The sequence below is a fragment of the Caloenas nicobarica genome, chromosome 2 (genome assembly GCF_036013445.1).
Source record: "Caloenas nicobarica isolate bCalNic1 chromosome 2, bCalNic1.hap1, whole genome shotgun sequence".
Lineage (NCBI taxonomy): Eukaryota > Metazoa > Chordata > Aves > Columbiformes > Columbidae > Caloenas > Caloenas nicobarica.
The window spans coordinates 124309114-124322319 of NC_088246.1; the positions used below are offsets into that span (position 1 = coordinate 124309114).

Genomic DNA, 13206 nt, shown 5'->3' on the forward strand with positions numbered 1-13206 from the left:
TTATTCATGGAAAGGGTTGTCAGACATTGGAACAGGCTGCCCATGGAAGTGGTGGAGTCACTATCCCTGGAGGTGTTTGAAAGGTGTTTAGATGAGGTTCTTAGGGACATGGTTTAGTGCTAGAGTAAGGATATGGTTGGACTCCTGAGGGTCTCTTCCAACCAAAATCATTCTATGATTCTGTGATGCTATGATTCTCCTGGTGTGCTTTTATGTATGTTATTAGGTAGATCTAGGTGACATATTTCTTCCCATTTAAGCCCTTAAATGTTGCATTTTCTTTTGCTGATGATGTTAAGGATTTGACAAAAAAATATAACCATATTCTGACTGGCTCGTTGGACCATTTAATATTCTCCCAGCAACTCCCAGTACTGCCTTGCGAAAACTCATCATACAAAAGAAAAGATTCCCTCATTTTAAGTACATAACAGCAGTTCTGTTGCATCTATCCATCCTGTAGTTTGTCAGTTGTGGAAATAGAATGAGAATAAGAAAAAAGGAACTACTAAGTGGTCCTCTGAGTTAATTTAAAAGTCTTGGTGAATACCACCTAGTCCTAGTGGGTTGTTAGAATTTATAAATGTGTTTGCAAATACAAACATACTCTGCCCACACATCATCTAAATGCAGTCCCCTGGACTTCTTCTCCATGAAGAAAAGCAGCAGTCTGGAAAAGCCCATAAACTGCTCCATACTGAGTAGTGCAAAGCAGTGTCATAACTTGCTGGGCTGCAGCTGGATCTTTGTTTTACAATTCTTTTTCTTGGCTTGAATTCATTTTAAACAGGTGAATCAAAAAGGGGAAAGAAAATGGGACTTTTCATTTTCTGCTTCAAACTTTTGAAAGGTCTTAATTACATCTTAAATTTCAGTGTCATAGGACTATCCCCCCACACAAATGCTTTACCCATTTATCATAAAATGATTGGTTGTTGGCTGGCTGCACAGTGGCAGTGAAAGTGTTGTCAGCATTGTACAAAGCCTGGTTGTGAGCTCGCTTTCTGTGATGTCTTCCTGTATGTCTGTCTTCTGCTATCATTTGTTATATATTTATGTCTATCTTTGATTATATTTTTAAATACATACTATGAAGCAACGTCAAAGGTAACCAACATCTGTTTCTAAATAATAAATGTAAATTTAATAAATCTTGAGTTAAATCTTTCAAAAATGGTAAGAAATAATTTCTTTTTTTCATACATAATATTACAGTCAGTGTGCTGTCATCAAGGTGGGGCTGTTCTCAATCATTCTGGCTGTATAAACCTGGAATTTATTTATGTATTTATTAACAGTGTACAATTGAATGTATTTAGACATTTCTAACATTTAGACATTCTTGAAATGTAACACAAGAAGCTACAGCCCCAATTCAGCACAAAATGTTAATATGTGCCTGAAATGTAAGCATATGCCTAAAACTTAAGTATATAAACAGCCTCACTAAGTTTGATTTATAAGCTGCTTAAAGTTAGGTGTGCACCTGAGCCCTGCTGTGTTGAATCTCTTCCTTTCCAGATGTCATGTGATGAGTGTATGTGTGTTGGCATTTTCACGCAAACCTTTACATGCTACAGAAAAGAGATTTATGCGTAAGAAATACACATACTGGTATCAGGATGTTAGAAAGCAAAGTAATTTCTGAAACCAGGGAACATTCCAGAATATTCTTTGTAATTGTAAAATTAGGCTAACATATGGAGATACTTGATTCATGCTTCTTTTCTCAATTTTAAAGGCAAGTTTATACTTTGAAAAAGTTTCTGTGTGAATCTATATGTAGGCCTATAAATAAAATAAGCCAAAGCAAGCAAGCAATAGTTGATGATATTTAAAAAAATATATATATTATTTTTATATTGATTTTCTAAATGGTGTACTAATTTACCATTGTATTTCTGATTTTTGCTTATGTTAACTTTCCGAAATATTTGGTTTATTGAAAAGAAATGCCCTCTCCCTTTTCAATGAAGTATCTCAGTTATCAGAGTGTGTGCCTGTTGGGAATTAAGCTCTTTGGGCAAAAAGGCAATTAAGTACTTTAGTGTGTAAATATTAAACATACAGTCTGTATTACAACTTCCATGGACACCTCTGTGTATAGTTTAAACACGAATCTGTTGAAAACATCTAAAACTTTCGAACAGTTTGTAGAATAATTCTCACTTGCTGCTTCTAAAGAAATTGATTGCACATGCATGTGTGCCTGAGGGCACTGTTTTAACATGGAAAACTAGGTAAAGTCAGATGTATGGAAGAAACAGTAGTCAGACCAAGTCAGAGTGAATGAGAAAATAGATGTTCATCAGCTTCTCCATCAGGTCACCCCAGCTTTATGTCATACACATCAAGACAGCGAGAAGCACAGTGCAGGAAAAAGCACTGGGTGCCTTTGGGAGAGAAAAGAGGTCTATCAGAATGCAGTTAGAAAAGAAAGGAGGGAGGGAGGGAGGGAGGACGGAAGGAAGGAAGGAAGGACGGAAGGAAGGAAGGAAGGAAGGAAGGAAGGAAGGAAGGAAGGAAGGAAGGAAGGAAGGAAGGAAGGAAGGAAGGAAGGAAGGAAGGAAGGAAGGAAGGAAGGAAGGAAAGAAATCTGGCAGATTCACCTCATCTTCTGGAAGAAGTCACAAAAGAACTCCTTATGGCTTAGGACTTCATTTATTTCTAAAAGAGGCTGCTGAGGAGTTCTGCTTGACAGGACAGACTGTCCCATTGCAAGCCCTGCCAGGACAGCAGGGTTCTGCCCAGCTCCTTGATGATGCAGAGCTGCTCCCCAAAGGACTGACTATGGTAAGAAGGGCAGGCTTTTTTGCCAAAATACTGCCATAAGGTGTCAAATCCAGGTACAATGAACTCATTCTAATGCTTCAGTTACTCTGAGCTAGAATAAAATGCGGAAACATCAAGCACCAAACTGCAATTGTCGAAAGTACTGCCAAAAAAAAAAATCGTTTAGGGAATCATTTGGAATGAATGTATGCAAAAATTGATTACACCTGTAGAGTATGATGATATTCTAATGGTGAAAAGACAGAATTACGAGCAAGAGTTTGAGTGTATTTTGATAGGGCAGTCTATATGATATAGGTACACAAGGTTAGGAAAAATATCATTGTTAGGAACCTGAAGAAGTAAAAAATACTTCAGAGTAAAGATAAGAGAACTGGAACCCAGAAGCATATTTCCTGGACTTTCAGGTTTGAGTTGATAACAGTCTACAGTGAAAAACCAGAAAGACCAAAAAAAAAAATTCCTAAAGTAGGCAAAGGTGATGTGATATTGGGGGGGCAAGGGGAGTGGGGAAGGAGTTGCAATTCAGACCAAAGCAAAAGCAGTACTTGTGATACCCATAAAAATGTTTTCTTTAAAGAAAAGCTGTGAAAAAGGAAGCCAATAATAAATTCTCCTTCAGAGAAAAATCAGCATTACATGAGAAATGAATGTGTCTGTACTTGGTTTATGAAATATGTATTGATGTCTGTGATCACATTTTTGTCCTTCAATTATATTCGGTAATTAATAATTTCTGAGGTTTAGTAACAACACTGGCTTGGTGAATGCATGCTGGTTTTTACACCGTGTGTATACAAACTCTTCTGGCCCTGATACAGCTCCATTGAAGCTATGCCAGTCTAACAAAAAGGAAATTTGGTTCTGTTTCTTGGAAGCAATTTCTTCAGCACTTACATATTATTTGGGATCCTTTCTGCTTGTTATCTTTTAAGTGAAAAAGACCAGAAGACATTCCTCTGGAAGTATCAAACACCCTTAAATTTAATTTAAGTTTAAATGTTCATCTATTGCACTGCCCTCATTTAACAGACAGCTATTGTTAGCATGAAAATCAGTGGGAAAGAATATTATTCCCCTCACAAATGTAACAGTAGCTGAATCCAAGAAGAGAAAACCAAACCAACCAACCAAAAGAAACAAAAAAGGAGAGATAAAAAGAGGAGCGGAGTGGAGCGGAGCGGAGAGGAGAGGGAAGTGAAACTAAACAGAAAAATATAGGGCAGAAAGTGCAAAATTCTCCCCATCACAACAAAATGTCTGGCAAATTGAACACTTTTCAGATTTATAGGTCTGATCTAAAGCCCTCTGCGGTAGACTGGTCTTCCTGGGCAATGGAACAATCCCTGTGGTCAAATTCTGTCCCCGAGGGAAGCAGCTGAAGGTAAATATACCAGAAAATTTGTCGCATATCTGGGGCGGGGAGGGGAGGATGTGAGGGACACTTGGCCTCAGCAGTTACCTCCTCCAAGCATTGGGGTAGCTTTAAGCAGGCTACCATGACCTCTGAAGACAACATAGAACTAGACTGACACCGTTTATGTTCTTACACATCCACTGCATTGCTTATAGGTACATTCTGCCCTTTTAGTATGTTGGACTTTATCTCCTCCATTTTATTCCCTCCGTCCTGAATCAGAAACCTTAAATTCCCTCTTACCCCACCCCAAGCAGTTTAGGTTAGGATTTCAGCTCTAGGGGCACAGCTGTTCCCCCACCACTTATGTATCACCCTTTAACCTCCATTACAAATTTGTAGCATCTTTAGGACCTTTGCATGTCAAACAGACTCAATTAAAGTAACTTAAAGTGCACACTAAACCATTTTTTAAAAGGTGTAACTATAAATAGAATAACTCTGGACACTTGTTGGTGTATATAAACTACCAACTTGCAGCTAAATTAGCTTCATTATTAAGCACCTTCTCTGCTGACAAGGTAATCTTATGTGGATATATTGTATTATATATAGGTGCTGACTGAACTATTAAATGATACCCTGAGAAAGAAGCAATTTGCATTAAAAGTCTAAGGCAATAAAGATCATATGGATTGTAATGAGAACAAAATTAATATGGGGTTACAAAAGGAATAGAACTAAAAGTACGGCTATACCACCATAACAGTGACTGCAGAGCAAATGTGTATTAAGAACCATTATGTGGTGATGTAATTGAAGACTCTTGTAATGCATGATAACATGCAAAATAACAAGCCAAATTAGTTTTATGTGTGCTCTTCACCTAGGATTCTTTGAATCATATGGTAATGCATTGTGTAGTCTTTTCTTGAAATATGGGGTACACACCAGTAAAAACTAATTTTGAAAAGGCAACTTTATACTTGCCAGGTACATTTAAGAGTTAGAAGGCAGATTTTTCAGCTGTCATGTGATCTCTTTAATTAACGAAGCTAAAGGGGCTATATTTAGTCACATATCTTAACGTAACACTGCCCTGTCACTGTCTCACTGGCATTCCTATTAAGATATTCCAGCAATGTGGCTGAGCTATCTCACTGCTCTATTTTAAGGAGGGAGAGGGCATGCTTATAAAATACTCCAGAGATGCAAAAAAAAAAAAAAAAATAGTCGAAGAGGTAAATCACTTGCACATGCGGCACGTTTGGAGATGCAGGAGGACAGAGACGGCAGAAGGGCCAAGGGTGCGCGGCAAACGGCCCTTCCCGCCCGCGCCCCGAGCCCTGCGCCCGGCAGTTTGGCATCGCGACCCGGATAACTCCCAGGTGACTCCCGGGGGCAGGAGGCTGGTGGCTTTCAGGGCCCGAGGACCCACTCTACACCTGCGTCCTCCGCCGGGTTCCGAGGGCGGCGGCTGCCGCGGGACGCCCCAGGGGGCCCCGGCTCCTCGCCGGGGAGCGGCCACCGGCTCCGCCCGGGACGGCTCCTCCCAGGGACGGCTCCCCACGACGTCGCCGCTCGCCGCCGAAGTTGAAAACTGCAGGCGGGTCCGCCCCTGCAAGCGGAATACCCGTGCGAGCTTTGAGAATCTGCCACGTTCCGGGGGCAGCCGGAGCTGCGAGGAAAGGGGCGGGGGCGGTGAAAGGCATCGTGAATTCGCCTGGTGAATTTTACACATAAAACGCGATTTCTCCAGGTGGCGGAGTAAAACGGGGTCTCCTCACCTTCCCCCAAACGCCTCTAAGAGAGCCTGAGTCACGGTGTAATTCGAGAATTGCACCTCTCAGTCGCATTTAACAAAGTTGGTGAACTACGGCAGCGTTTCCTGCGGGACGGGCGGGGCAGCGTCCGCCCGCCCCGCGCGGGACTTGCCGGTGGTTCCCGCTGGCCGGTGGCTCCCGCTCTGCGCGCCGGGCATCACAGCTGGGCATCACGGCCGGTCCCGGCCTCCCGTCACCGCGATGGGGCGGTGGCGGATCCCTCCGGTCAGAGAATCCCCGATCGCAGCGAGTCGCCCGGGGGGGCACCGCCCTCCTTGCCGCCCCGTCCGCATCCGCCCGCGTCCCACTACTCCATCCCCCCGCCGGCGGGGCAGACTCACCCCAAGCCGCGCCGAGAACACCGGGGGACGGCAGCGCAGCCGGCAGCGGCGCCGCGCCCCTCCCGCGGCCCCGGAGGGCGCCGGCCACACCCCGCCTCTCCCCGCCGACCCCCTCCCTCGCCCCGCGGAGCAGCCGCCGCTCCGTTGCCGCCGCGCCCACCTCCCCAGGTCGGGCAGTCGAGCCACCGTCGACCCCCGCCGCCGTAGGGCCGCGCTCCCGCACCCCTCGGGGCCGGGCCGGGCGGGGCCCTTCCCTCCCGGCGGCCGAGCGCCCCCTTCCCCGCCCCTGCGCCAGTGCCGGTGCCGGGCGGGGGGCGGTGGCAGCGAGGGAAGAGGGATGAGGTCATCCTCTTTCCCGGCGTCAGTCAGCTGGGTGGTGGCGGCAGCGGTTGCGGGCGGAGGCGGGCAGGGAGGCGGGATGCGCTGCTCCGGGCAGCGCTGCCCTGCCTGCTCCCGGCTCGGGCAGAGCGCGGCGGCGGCCCCGGCACCGCCGGCCCCCGCGGAGGCGGCGGCGGGGCGGGCGGGCTGAGCCGCGGCTTCCCGCAGGCAGGCGGCGCTGCGGGCGCGGCCGCCGCGGAGGAGCCGCCCGCGGGCGCGCAGCCCGGCGCGGAGCGGGGACAGGGGACGCGGGGAGCGGCGGCTGCGGCGGCGGAGGGCGGGAGGCAGGAGGCGGAGGAGGAGGAGCAGGGGGAGGCGCGGGATAAAGGAGCGCTCGCTGCTCCCGCTCGCTCTCCGGCGGGGCTGAGAGAGGCATCATGGCCGCGAAGTCGGACGGGCGGCGGAAGATGAAGAAGGGTGGCGAGGTGGCGTTCACGCCGCTGCAGAACTCCGAGCACTCGGGCTCCGTGCAGGCGCTCGCCCCAGGGCTGCCCGCCGGCGCCGGGCCGGGCGGCGGCAGCGACGACGACGAGGCGCCCGGGGGCGGGTGCTGCAGCGGCGGCGGGGACGGTTCGGGCGGCGGCTCCCGCTCCTGCTGCTGCTGCTGCTGCGGCGGCGGCAGAGGAGGAGACGGCGGCGGGGGCGGCGGCGGGGGCTCCCGGGGCTCGGGCGGGGGCTCGTCCTCTCTGTGCCTGCGCCTGGGCAGGGAGCAGCGGCGCTACTCGCTGTGGGACTGCCTCTGGATCCTGGCCGCCCTGGCCGTGTACTTCGCGGACGTGGGTACCGACATCTGGCTGGCGGTCGACTACTACCTGCGGGGCCAGCGCTGGTGGTTCGGGCTCACGCTCTTCTTCGTGCTGCTGGGCTCCCTCTCCGTGCAGGTCTTCAGCTTCCGCTGGTTCGCGCACGACTTCAGCACCGAGGACAGCGCCGCCGCCGCCGCCGGGCACTGCCCCGCCGCCGAGAGCAAGCTGCTGGTGAGCAGCGGCTCGGCCGCCGCGGACATCGACGCCGCTCGTCCCTGCACGCCGCAGCGGCAGGCGTCCACCGCCAGCAAGAGCAACGCCACGAACAGCAGCAGCAACAGCAGCAGCAACGCTGCCGGCAGCGGCGCCGCCGGTCCCCGAGCCGGCGGCGGCAGGTCGGCGTCCTGCGCCTTCTGCATCTGGCTCCTGCAGTCGCTCGTCCACATCCTGCAGCTCGGGCAGGTCTGGAGGTGAGGAGCCGGGCGGGGGCGGCGCGGGGGACGGAGCCGGGCTCCTCTCACCGCGGGGGATCGAGCCCGGCCGCGGGTGGGGCTGCGCGCGGCGAGCGGCCGCCTGTCCCCCGCGTGGGTCCCTCTTCGGGACAGCGCTCCCCGACCCGCCGAGCCGTGAGGGGACTCGGGGGTGGCCGAGCCCCCGCGGGGCCGTGAGTGGCTGCGGGTGCGAAGTGTCCCGCCCCGTCGAGGGGAGCCCCGCCGGGTCCCTGAACGCCCGGTACCGCACGGGCGGCCGGCGCCCCGGAGGCGCCCGGCTGACGCAAGGTGCTCCAAACTTCCTGGGAAATCTGTGCCGGAGGCTACGGGGAAAATAGGCAACAGGCGGGGGAAAGGGGGAATGCCCCGATAATGTGCGTCTCCCTGTCTCCTCACATGTGGCCAGGACAGCGGTGCCGCCAGCAGGGAACTTCAGAGCGAAGAGTTTCTTTTCAGAAACTGTTAATTAACGCCTCCTCCCAGTTGTTGTGTCTTGATATTTATGTGTAAATATGCTGCGTGCAGTCTGCTCCTTGCTATGCGTATGCGTGTTCTATATATGTGATGTAGTAATGTCTTCTAAAAATCAAACTTTTGAGTAGCTGCTGTCAAAAAATTATCCACAAGAGACGTAATGTGTGTTACAGAAAGGATGTGCTGAAGTAGGTTGTGGAAGGTGCTTTTTGAAAAGGGAGATGACATCACTGCTTGCAAAAGTAATGTTTTCCTTTATTTTAAGCAATTTTCCAGGAAAGATTTGTATGTAGGCTGAATGCCCTGTAAATACATTTAGTGCTGCCTGGAAAGTGCAGAGTTCAGAATGCATAGTGTGTAAGGACTTAAAATTGCCACATATAATTGTGTAGATACTGTGTTGAAGAAGGTCATGCAGTAAGGCGGTGCACTAAAGCAACAGCTGGAAATACTTTTGGGGTTTCTTGTCGGATGAGTGGAACGGAATTGTCTCATGCTTCTGTTTTGGAAACACTGTGTTTTTTCATAATAATTTCATTAGAGAGTTTAATTTGCTGTTACCCTAAACTTCTAACTCTGGCATTTTGGCCTTTTTAATCTCTGCCCACCCTTTTGGACAGGCATTGTCTTTGCTCTTTGTTAGTGAAGTATCTAGTACAGCTCATTTCTGCTCGTGCATCAAGGCATCCAAGTGCTGTTAGATAAGAGACTGAAGATCTTGGGATGGCATCACTAAGTATCTTTCACTTCCAGACACTTTCGTTTATTATAACAAATACAATTTTCTAAACTTGTGAAACTAACTCAGACTTATAGGTGTGCTCGATATTAACTATGACACAACTTGAGAGGGAAGCAGAATTCTGAACAAAAAGCGATGCTTTGTTCTGGATCTTGAATGCCTCTATGCTCCTCTATGCTGTACCTTCACATTTGAACACAAGTTAAATTTAGGACTTTCTGAACAAGATGGTTTTTTAATGTAGTGTTTAGTACTGGTCCTGCAGAGACAGAAAAGTAGGTACAACGGCTCAAGTTGTACATAGAAATTCATGTTGATATTCATCTGTACAGAAGACAAACAGTTTGTATCATGCTGAGTGACACAGAAGAGAGTTTTACAAAGTCTGGCATCATGATTGTCTTGGAAAACACAAAGGGCAGGGCTTTGGGTGGAGCAGGGTGCACCTGATACTGCACAGCACTTCTGTCAGATGAGGTGGCTGGGATTTAGACCTCTCCAGCTGCTTGCTTTTTGATGAAGCACAATCTTTAACATAAGTTTGGCTTCTTGCAAGACCACCTAGTCCTCTGTATTTAATACTAGCTGAGTCTTTTTTGATCATGTGTAGCTTTTCTTCATGTTTTATGTGCAGTAGTGTAAGACTACCAGAATATTAAATTGATGAGGTGTGATAGGACATTATTTATGTTTTAGCCTGTTATGATGTTGGGTTTTTATTTGTTTGTTTGTTTGCTTGCTTGTTGTTTAGTGAAACAGCCACAGAAATGTTTGTCTATCAGTTAATTAGTAGTATTTCTTTGCAGTTTTACACAAATATACAAATTGTATGGTCAGCTGTATGCACTCTTGCATATCAGCACTTTGTAATTGATTAAAGTGACTTCGTTTTAATTCCTAAGTATGTTCCTTAAAAAGGAGAGCCTTTCGAGTCATCTAAAACTAATAATCAGCACCAAAAAGGAGAGGTCACATCAACCCCTGAGAAACTCTGTACGTAAGCATGGAGTCAGAACTAACACAATCTGTGGAAAATAGTTACAACTTTCTGGAAAATAGATGTCTCACACTTTGTTGTCCAGAACTTCTGCTCCACAGCATAACATCTGCATTGGCCTGAGCAAACAGCTCCTCAGCATTTAGACTGAAGGATAATCTCAGGTGTTTTCCAGGTGCATGTATCTGAGACTAACTCCTCCTTGGATGAAGCTGAACAGACTGTGCCAGTTGTGTTAGCACCACAAGTGCAATGTGCTGGGGGCACCGTCCCCACAGCTGACAAAACCTGTATTACCCTTGATTCTGTGTTGCAATCTGTGTTTTTTCTCAGCTTTCAGTTTTTCCGTCTCTCTCTCTTTTTTTTTTTTTTTTTTTTTTTTTGGCCCTGGTTAAAGCTCTGCTATAGTTATATTTGTTTCCTGTCACTTTTTGTACTGAGTCCCCCACAAACAAAAATGACAGTAATATTTCTGTCATTTCTCTGTTGATAAGGAGCCCTAGGTATGAGAATTGAGGTTTTGCATAAGGGCAAGGATATCTGGGAATGAGGAGAGAGGTTTGTCAATATACAGGGACCAGTGCTCATTCTGCTTTCATTTGGTGTTTGTTGTCCTCTGCCTTCTCTGAAAATGTTGAATTGATTCTTGAGGTCTTCAATTTCGGTTTTGGGTGGAACTGTGTCAACTGCTTTTTTAAGGAAGCCATCCTGAGGAATGGGGGGTACAACTGGCAATCACAATGTTCCCGGAATAAAAAAAAAAAAAGTGTAAAAATGTGGTTTTAGTGATTAGTTCTGTCAAGATGATTTTTAACAATTCCAAAGCTTTTCCTTGTCTTACATTCAGGATTAATTTTTGTTTACAAATATATTGAAAGCCAGATCATTGAAAATGATTATGTGTTAATTTTAACTAAAACGTGCTAATGAGAAATGAATGAGGTCTTTAATGTGGCATGGAACAATGCTGGAAATAGGCAATCTAAAATTGCTAAAACAATTTTTTCCTGGAGTGTAAAGAAGAGGAGCTGCAGGAGCAGCTAAACTGTCAATCAATTCTGAATAAAAATGTATCTTTTTTTTCTCTTGAAACTGTTATAACTTTTTCCCCCTCAAATTTTAGAAGACTGAATTCTTCCATTTTGAAGAATAAGCACATACATTTTTTTTTATTCAGGGAGTTAGATGTTCACAAACTTCCTGATAACACTGTCCCTCAGTTGAAATTCCAGTGAAGTCACTGAAGAGTTGCTTGCCACAGCTGAGTGCAGACACTAGACCTTTGTTGGCAGCTAATTTAATATTAAAATATGGTCACTGGTGAGATTCTGCCTTCAGAGATAGATACAGATGCGTTTCCTCATCTGTACTTCCAGCGTGTTCTGGTTTTTACCACTGTGGAACCCAGTTCACCCAAGCAAGTGCTGTGAGAGACATGTTTTTTTCTTAGCAGACTCTGGGGAGTACAAGAAGGATGTGATGCATCAGTTCTTTGTATGTCATTGAAAGGAAAAAAAAGGGAAGCGGATGCTTTAATTTACAGTCTGTAAGGACTGTGTAGAAGTATATGGGCCAGCAGGATTCAGATAAACTATTGCCCTTTGAGCCTGGCATCAAAGTGTGTGAACACCACCCTTGGCCATCCCTTTGATTCACTAAGCTTCCCAGGCTTAGCCCTGGCTTTCAGATCTCACAGGGGATGACAGGACTTGGTGACTGGATGCCAGAGATAATAGTTAAGGAGTCCTGAGAGCCAGTGGGTGGGTGAGAGGGTGAGACTGAGATGGTGCCCACCTTGTGGTGTCTGGGAAGCGAGAAGTAGCTCCCTGAGACAACTCTTGTGCCTTGTAGGGGAATGGCATGAGCAGGCTGCCTTGGTGCTCGAAGTGCTTGGAGGTTACCACAGTGGCTGTCATTTTGTCATTTTGGTGGCTGCAGTCAAAGCGCCTGAAAGGGAACTGTCAAGTTTCTGTAGCTGACAAGGCCAGAGGAAGGGTGAATCATTGGAAAGAAGAGGACTGGAAATTACCCCTTAGAATTATTTCTGAGTAGCTGAGATGACACTGAGATGATTAAGTATATCCCTCTCAACGGAGTGAGGGGTTTTGGCTGAGATTTGCTAGGTGTGTGGGAATGCACCTAGAGAAGGAGGAAGAGATGCCAAGTTAATCACTGGCCCTTCCGGGGCAGGTCTCTGTTCCCTGAGAAGTGATGGTCTGGTTCCTTGAGAAGTGATGCTATGATTAACTATATCTGTTTATGTGTAATACCAAGAAATCCTAATCTTCCTTCTCCTACCTTGTTCTTACTTGGTGAAAAAAAAAAAAAAAGTTGGAGGGGGGTTATATAGGTGATGCTGGATTCTGGAAGCAGTGTGAGTGGCAGTCTCAGTTGTACCCTGTGGAAGCATTTTTCCCAGGGCTGGGTCATCTGCCAGAGAAATTTCATTGCCTGCACTCATAAGCCTCACCTCTGCAATCTGTTGATGCTCTTACAATTTAAAAAAAAAATAAAAGGTGAAATAGTGTCTGCATTGTGTATGAGAAGTCCTTACGACTTCCTCAAGTGCTCACTGTTAAGCATGACTGAGCCTCTAAGTAGGAACTGTGAGAAAGGTAGTTCAAATTAATAAAAACATCATCGGTCTTTAAATCAGCTCAACTTCACCCTTAAATAGGTTCATTTGTTTTTTCACACTTTCACTCTACGTAGTAGTTTTGACACTTTTGTTCAGTAGTAGTGCAGGAGTTCATTGTAGTTAGGTGGTCAATAATTCCAGCTGCCATTGGACTTCACACTGAGATGTGATAATATCTCAATCTGACACCAGTTTTTCTTGCTGTTTTGAAATCTGTCAGATAATTTGTCACATTGAGTCCAAATTTATGAGTCACAGCCATTTCCTAGACAAGATTATTGTGTATCCTCCCCATCTGTCTCTTAGTGTGCTGAAATGCTACCACTCAGCAATACCATATTTCTTTTATTGAGTTACTGCAGTGCTTGAGTTAAAGTCCTACTGGCTAACTATTTTGCTTGCTGTGTCTTTAGGACTCAGGAGAGG

The 13206-nt window shown here is 46.8% G+C and overlaps 1 protein-coding gene across 1 annotated transcript in view; it reads left to right on the plus strand.

Annotated features, from left to right (window-relative positions):
- Positions 1-7069: 7069 nt before the first annotated feature.
- XKR4 (XK related 4) overlaps positions 7070-13206 on the plus strand; it is a 222246-nt gene continuing 216109 nt past the window's right edge. The window contains exon 1 of the mRNA XM_065629649.1: positions 7070-7908. Coding sequence (XP_065485721.1) covers positions 7070-7908 — 839 coding nt within the window. The remainder of the gene's footprint in view (positions 7909-13206) is intronic.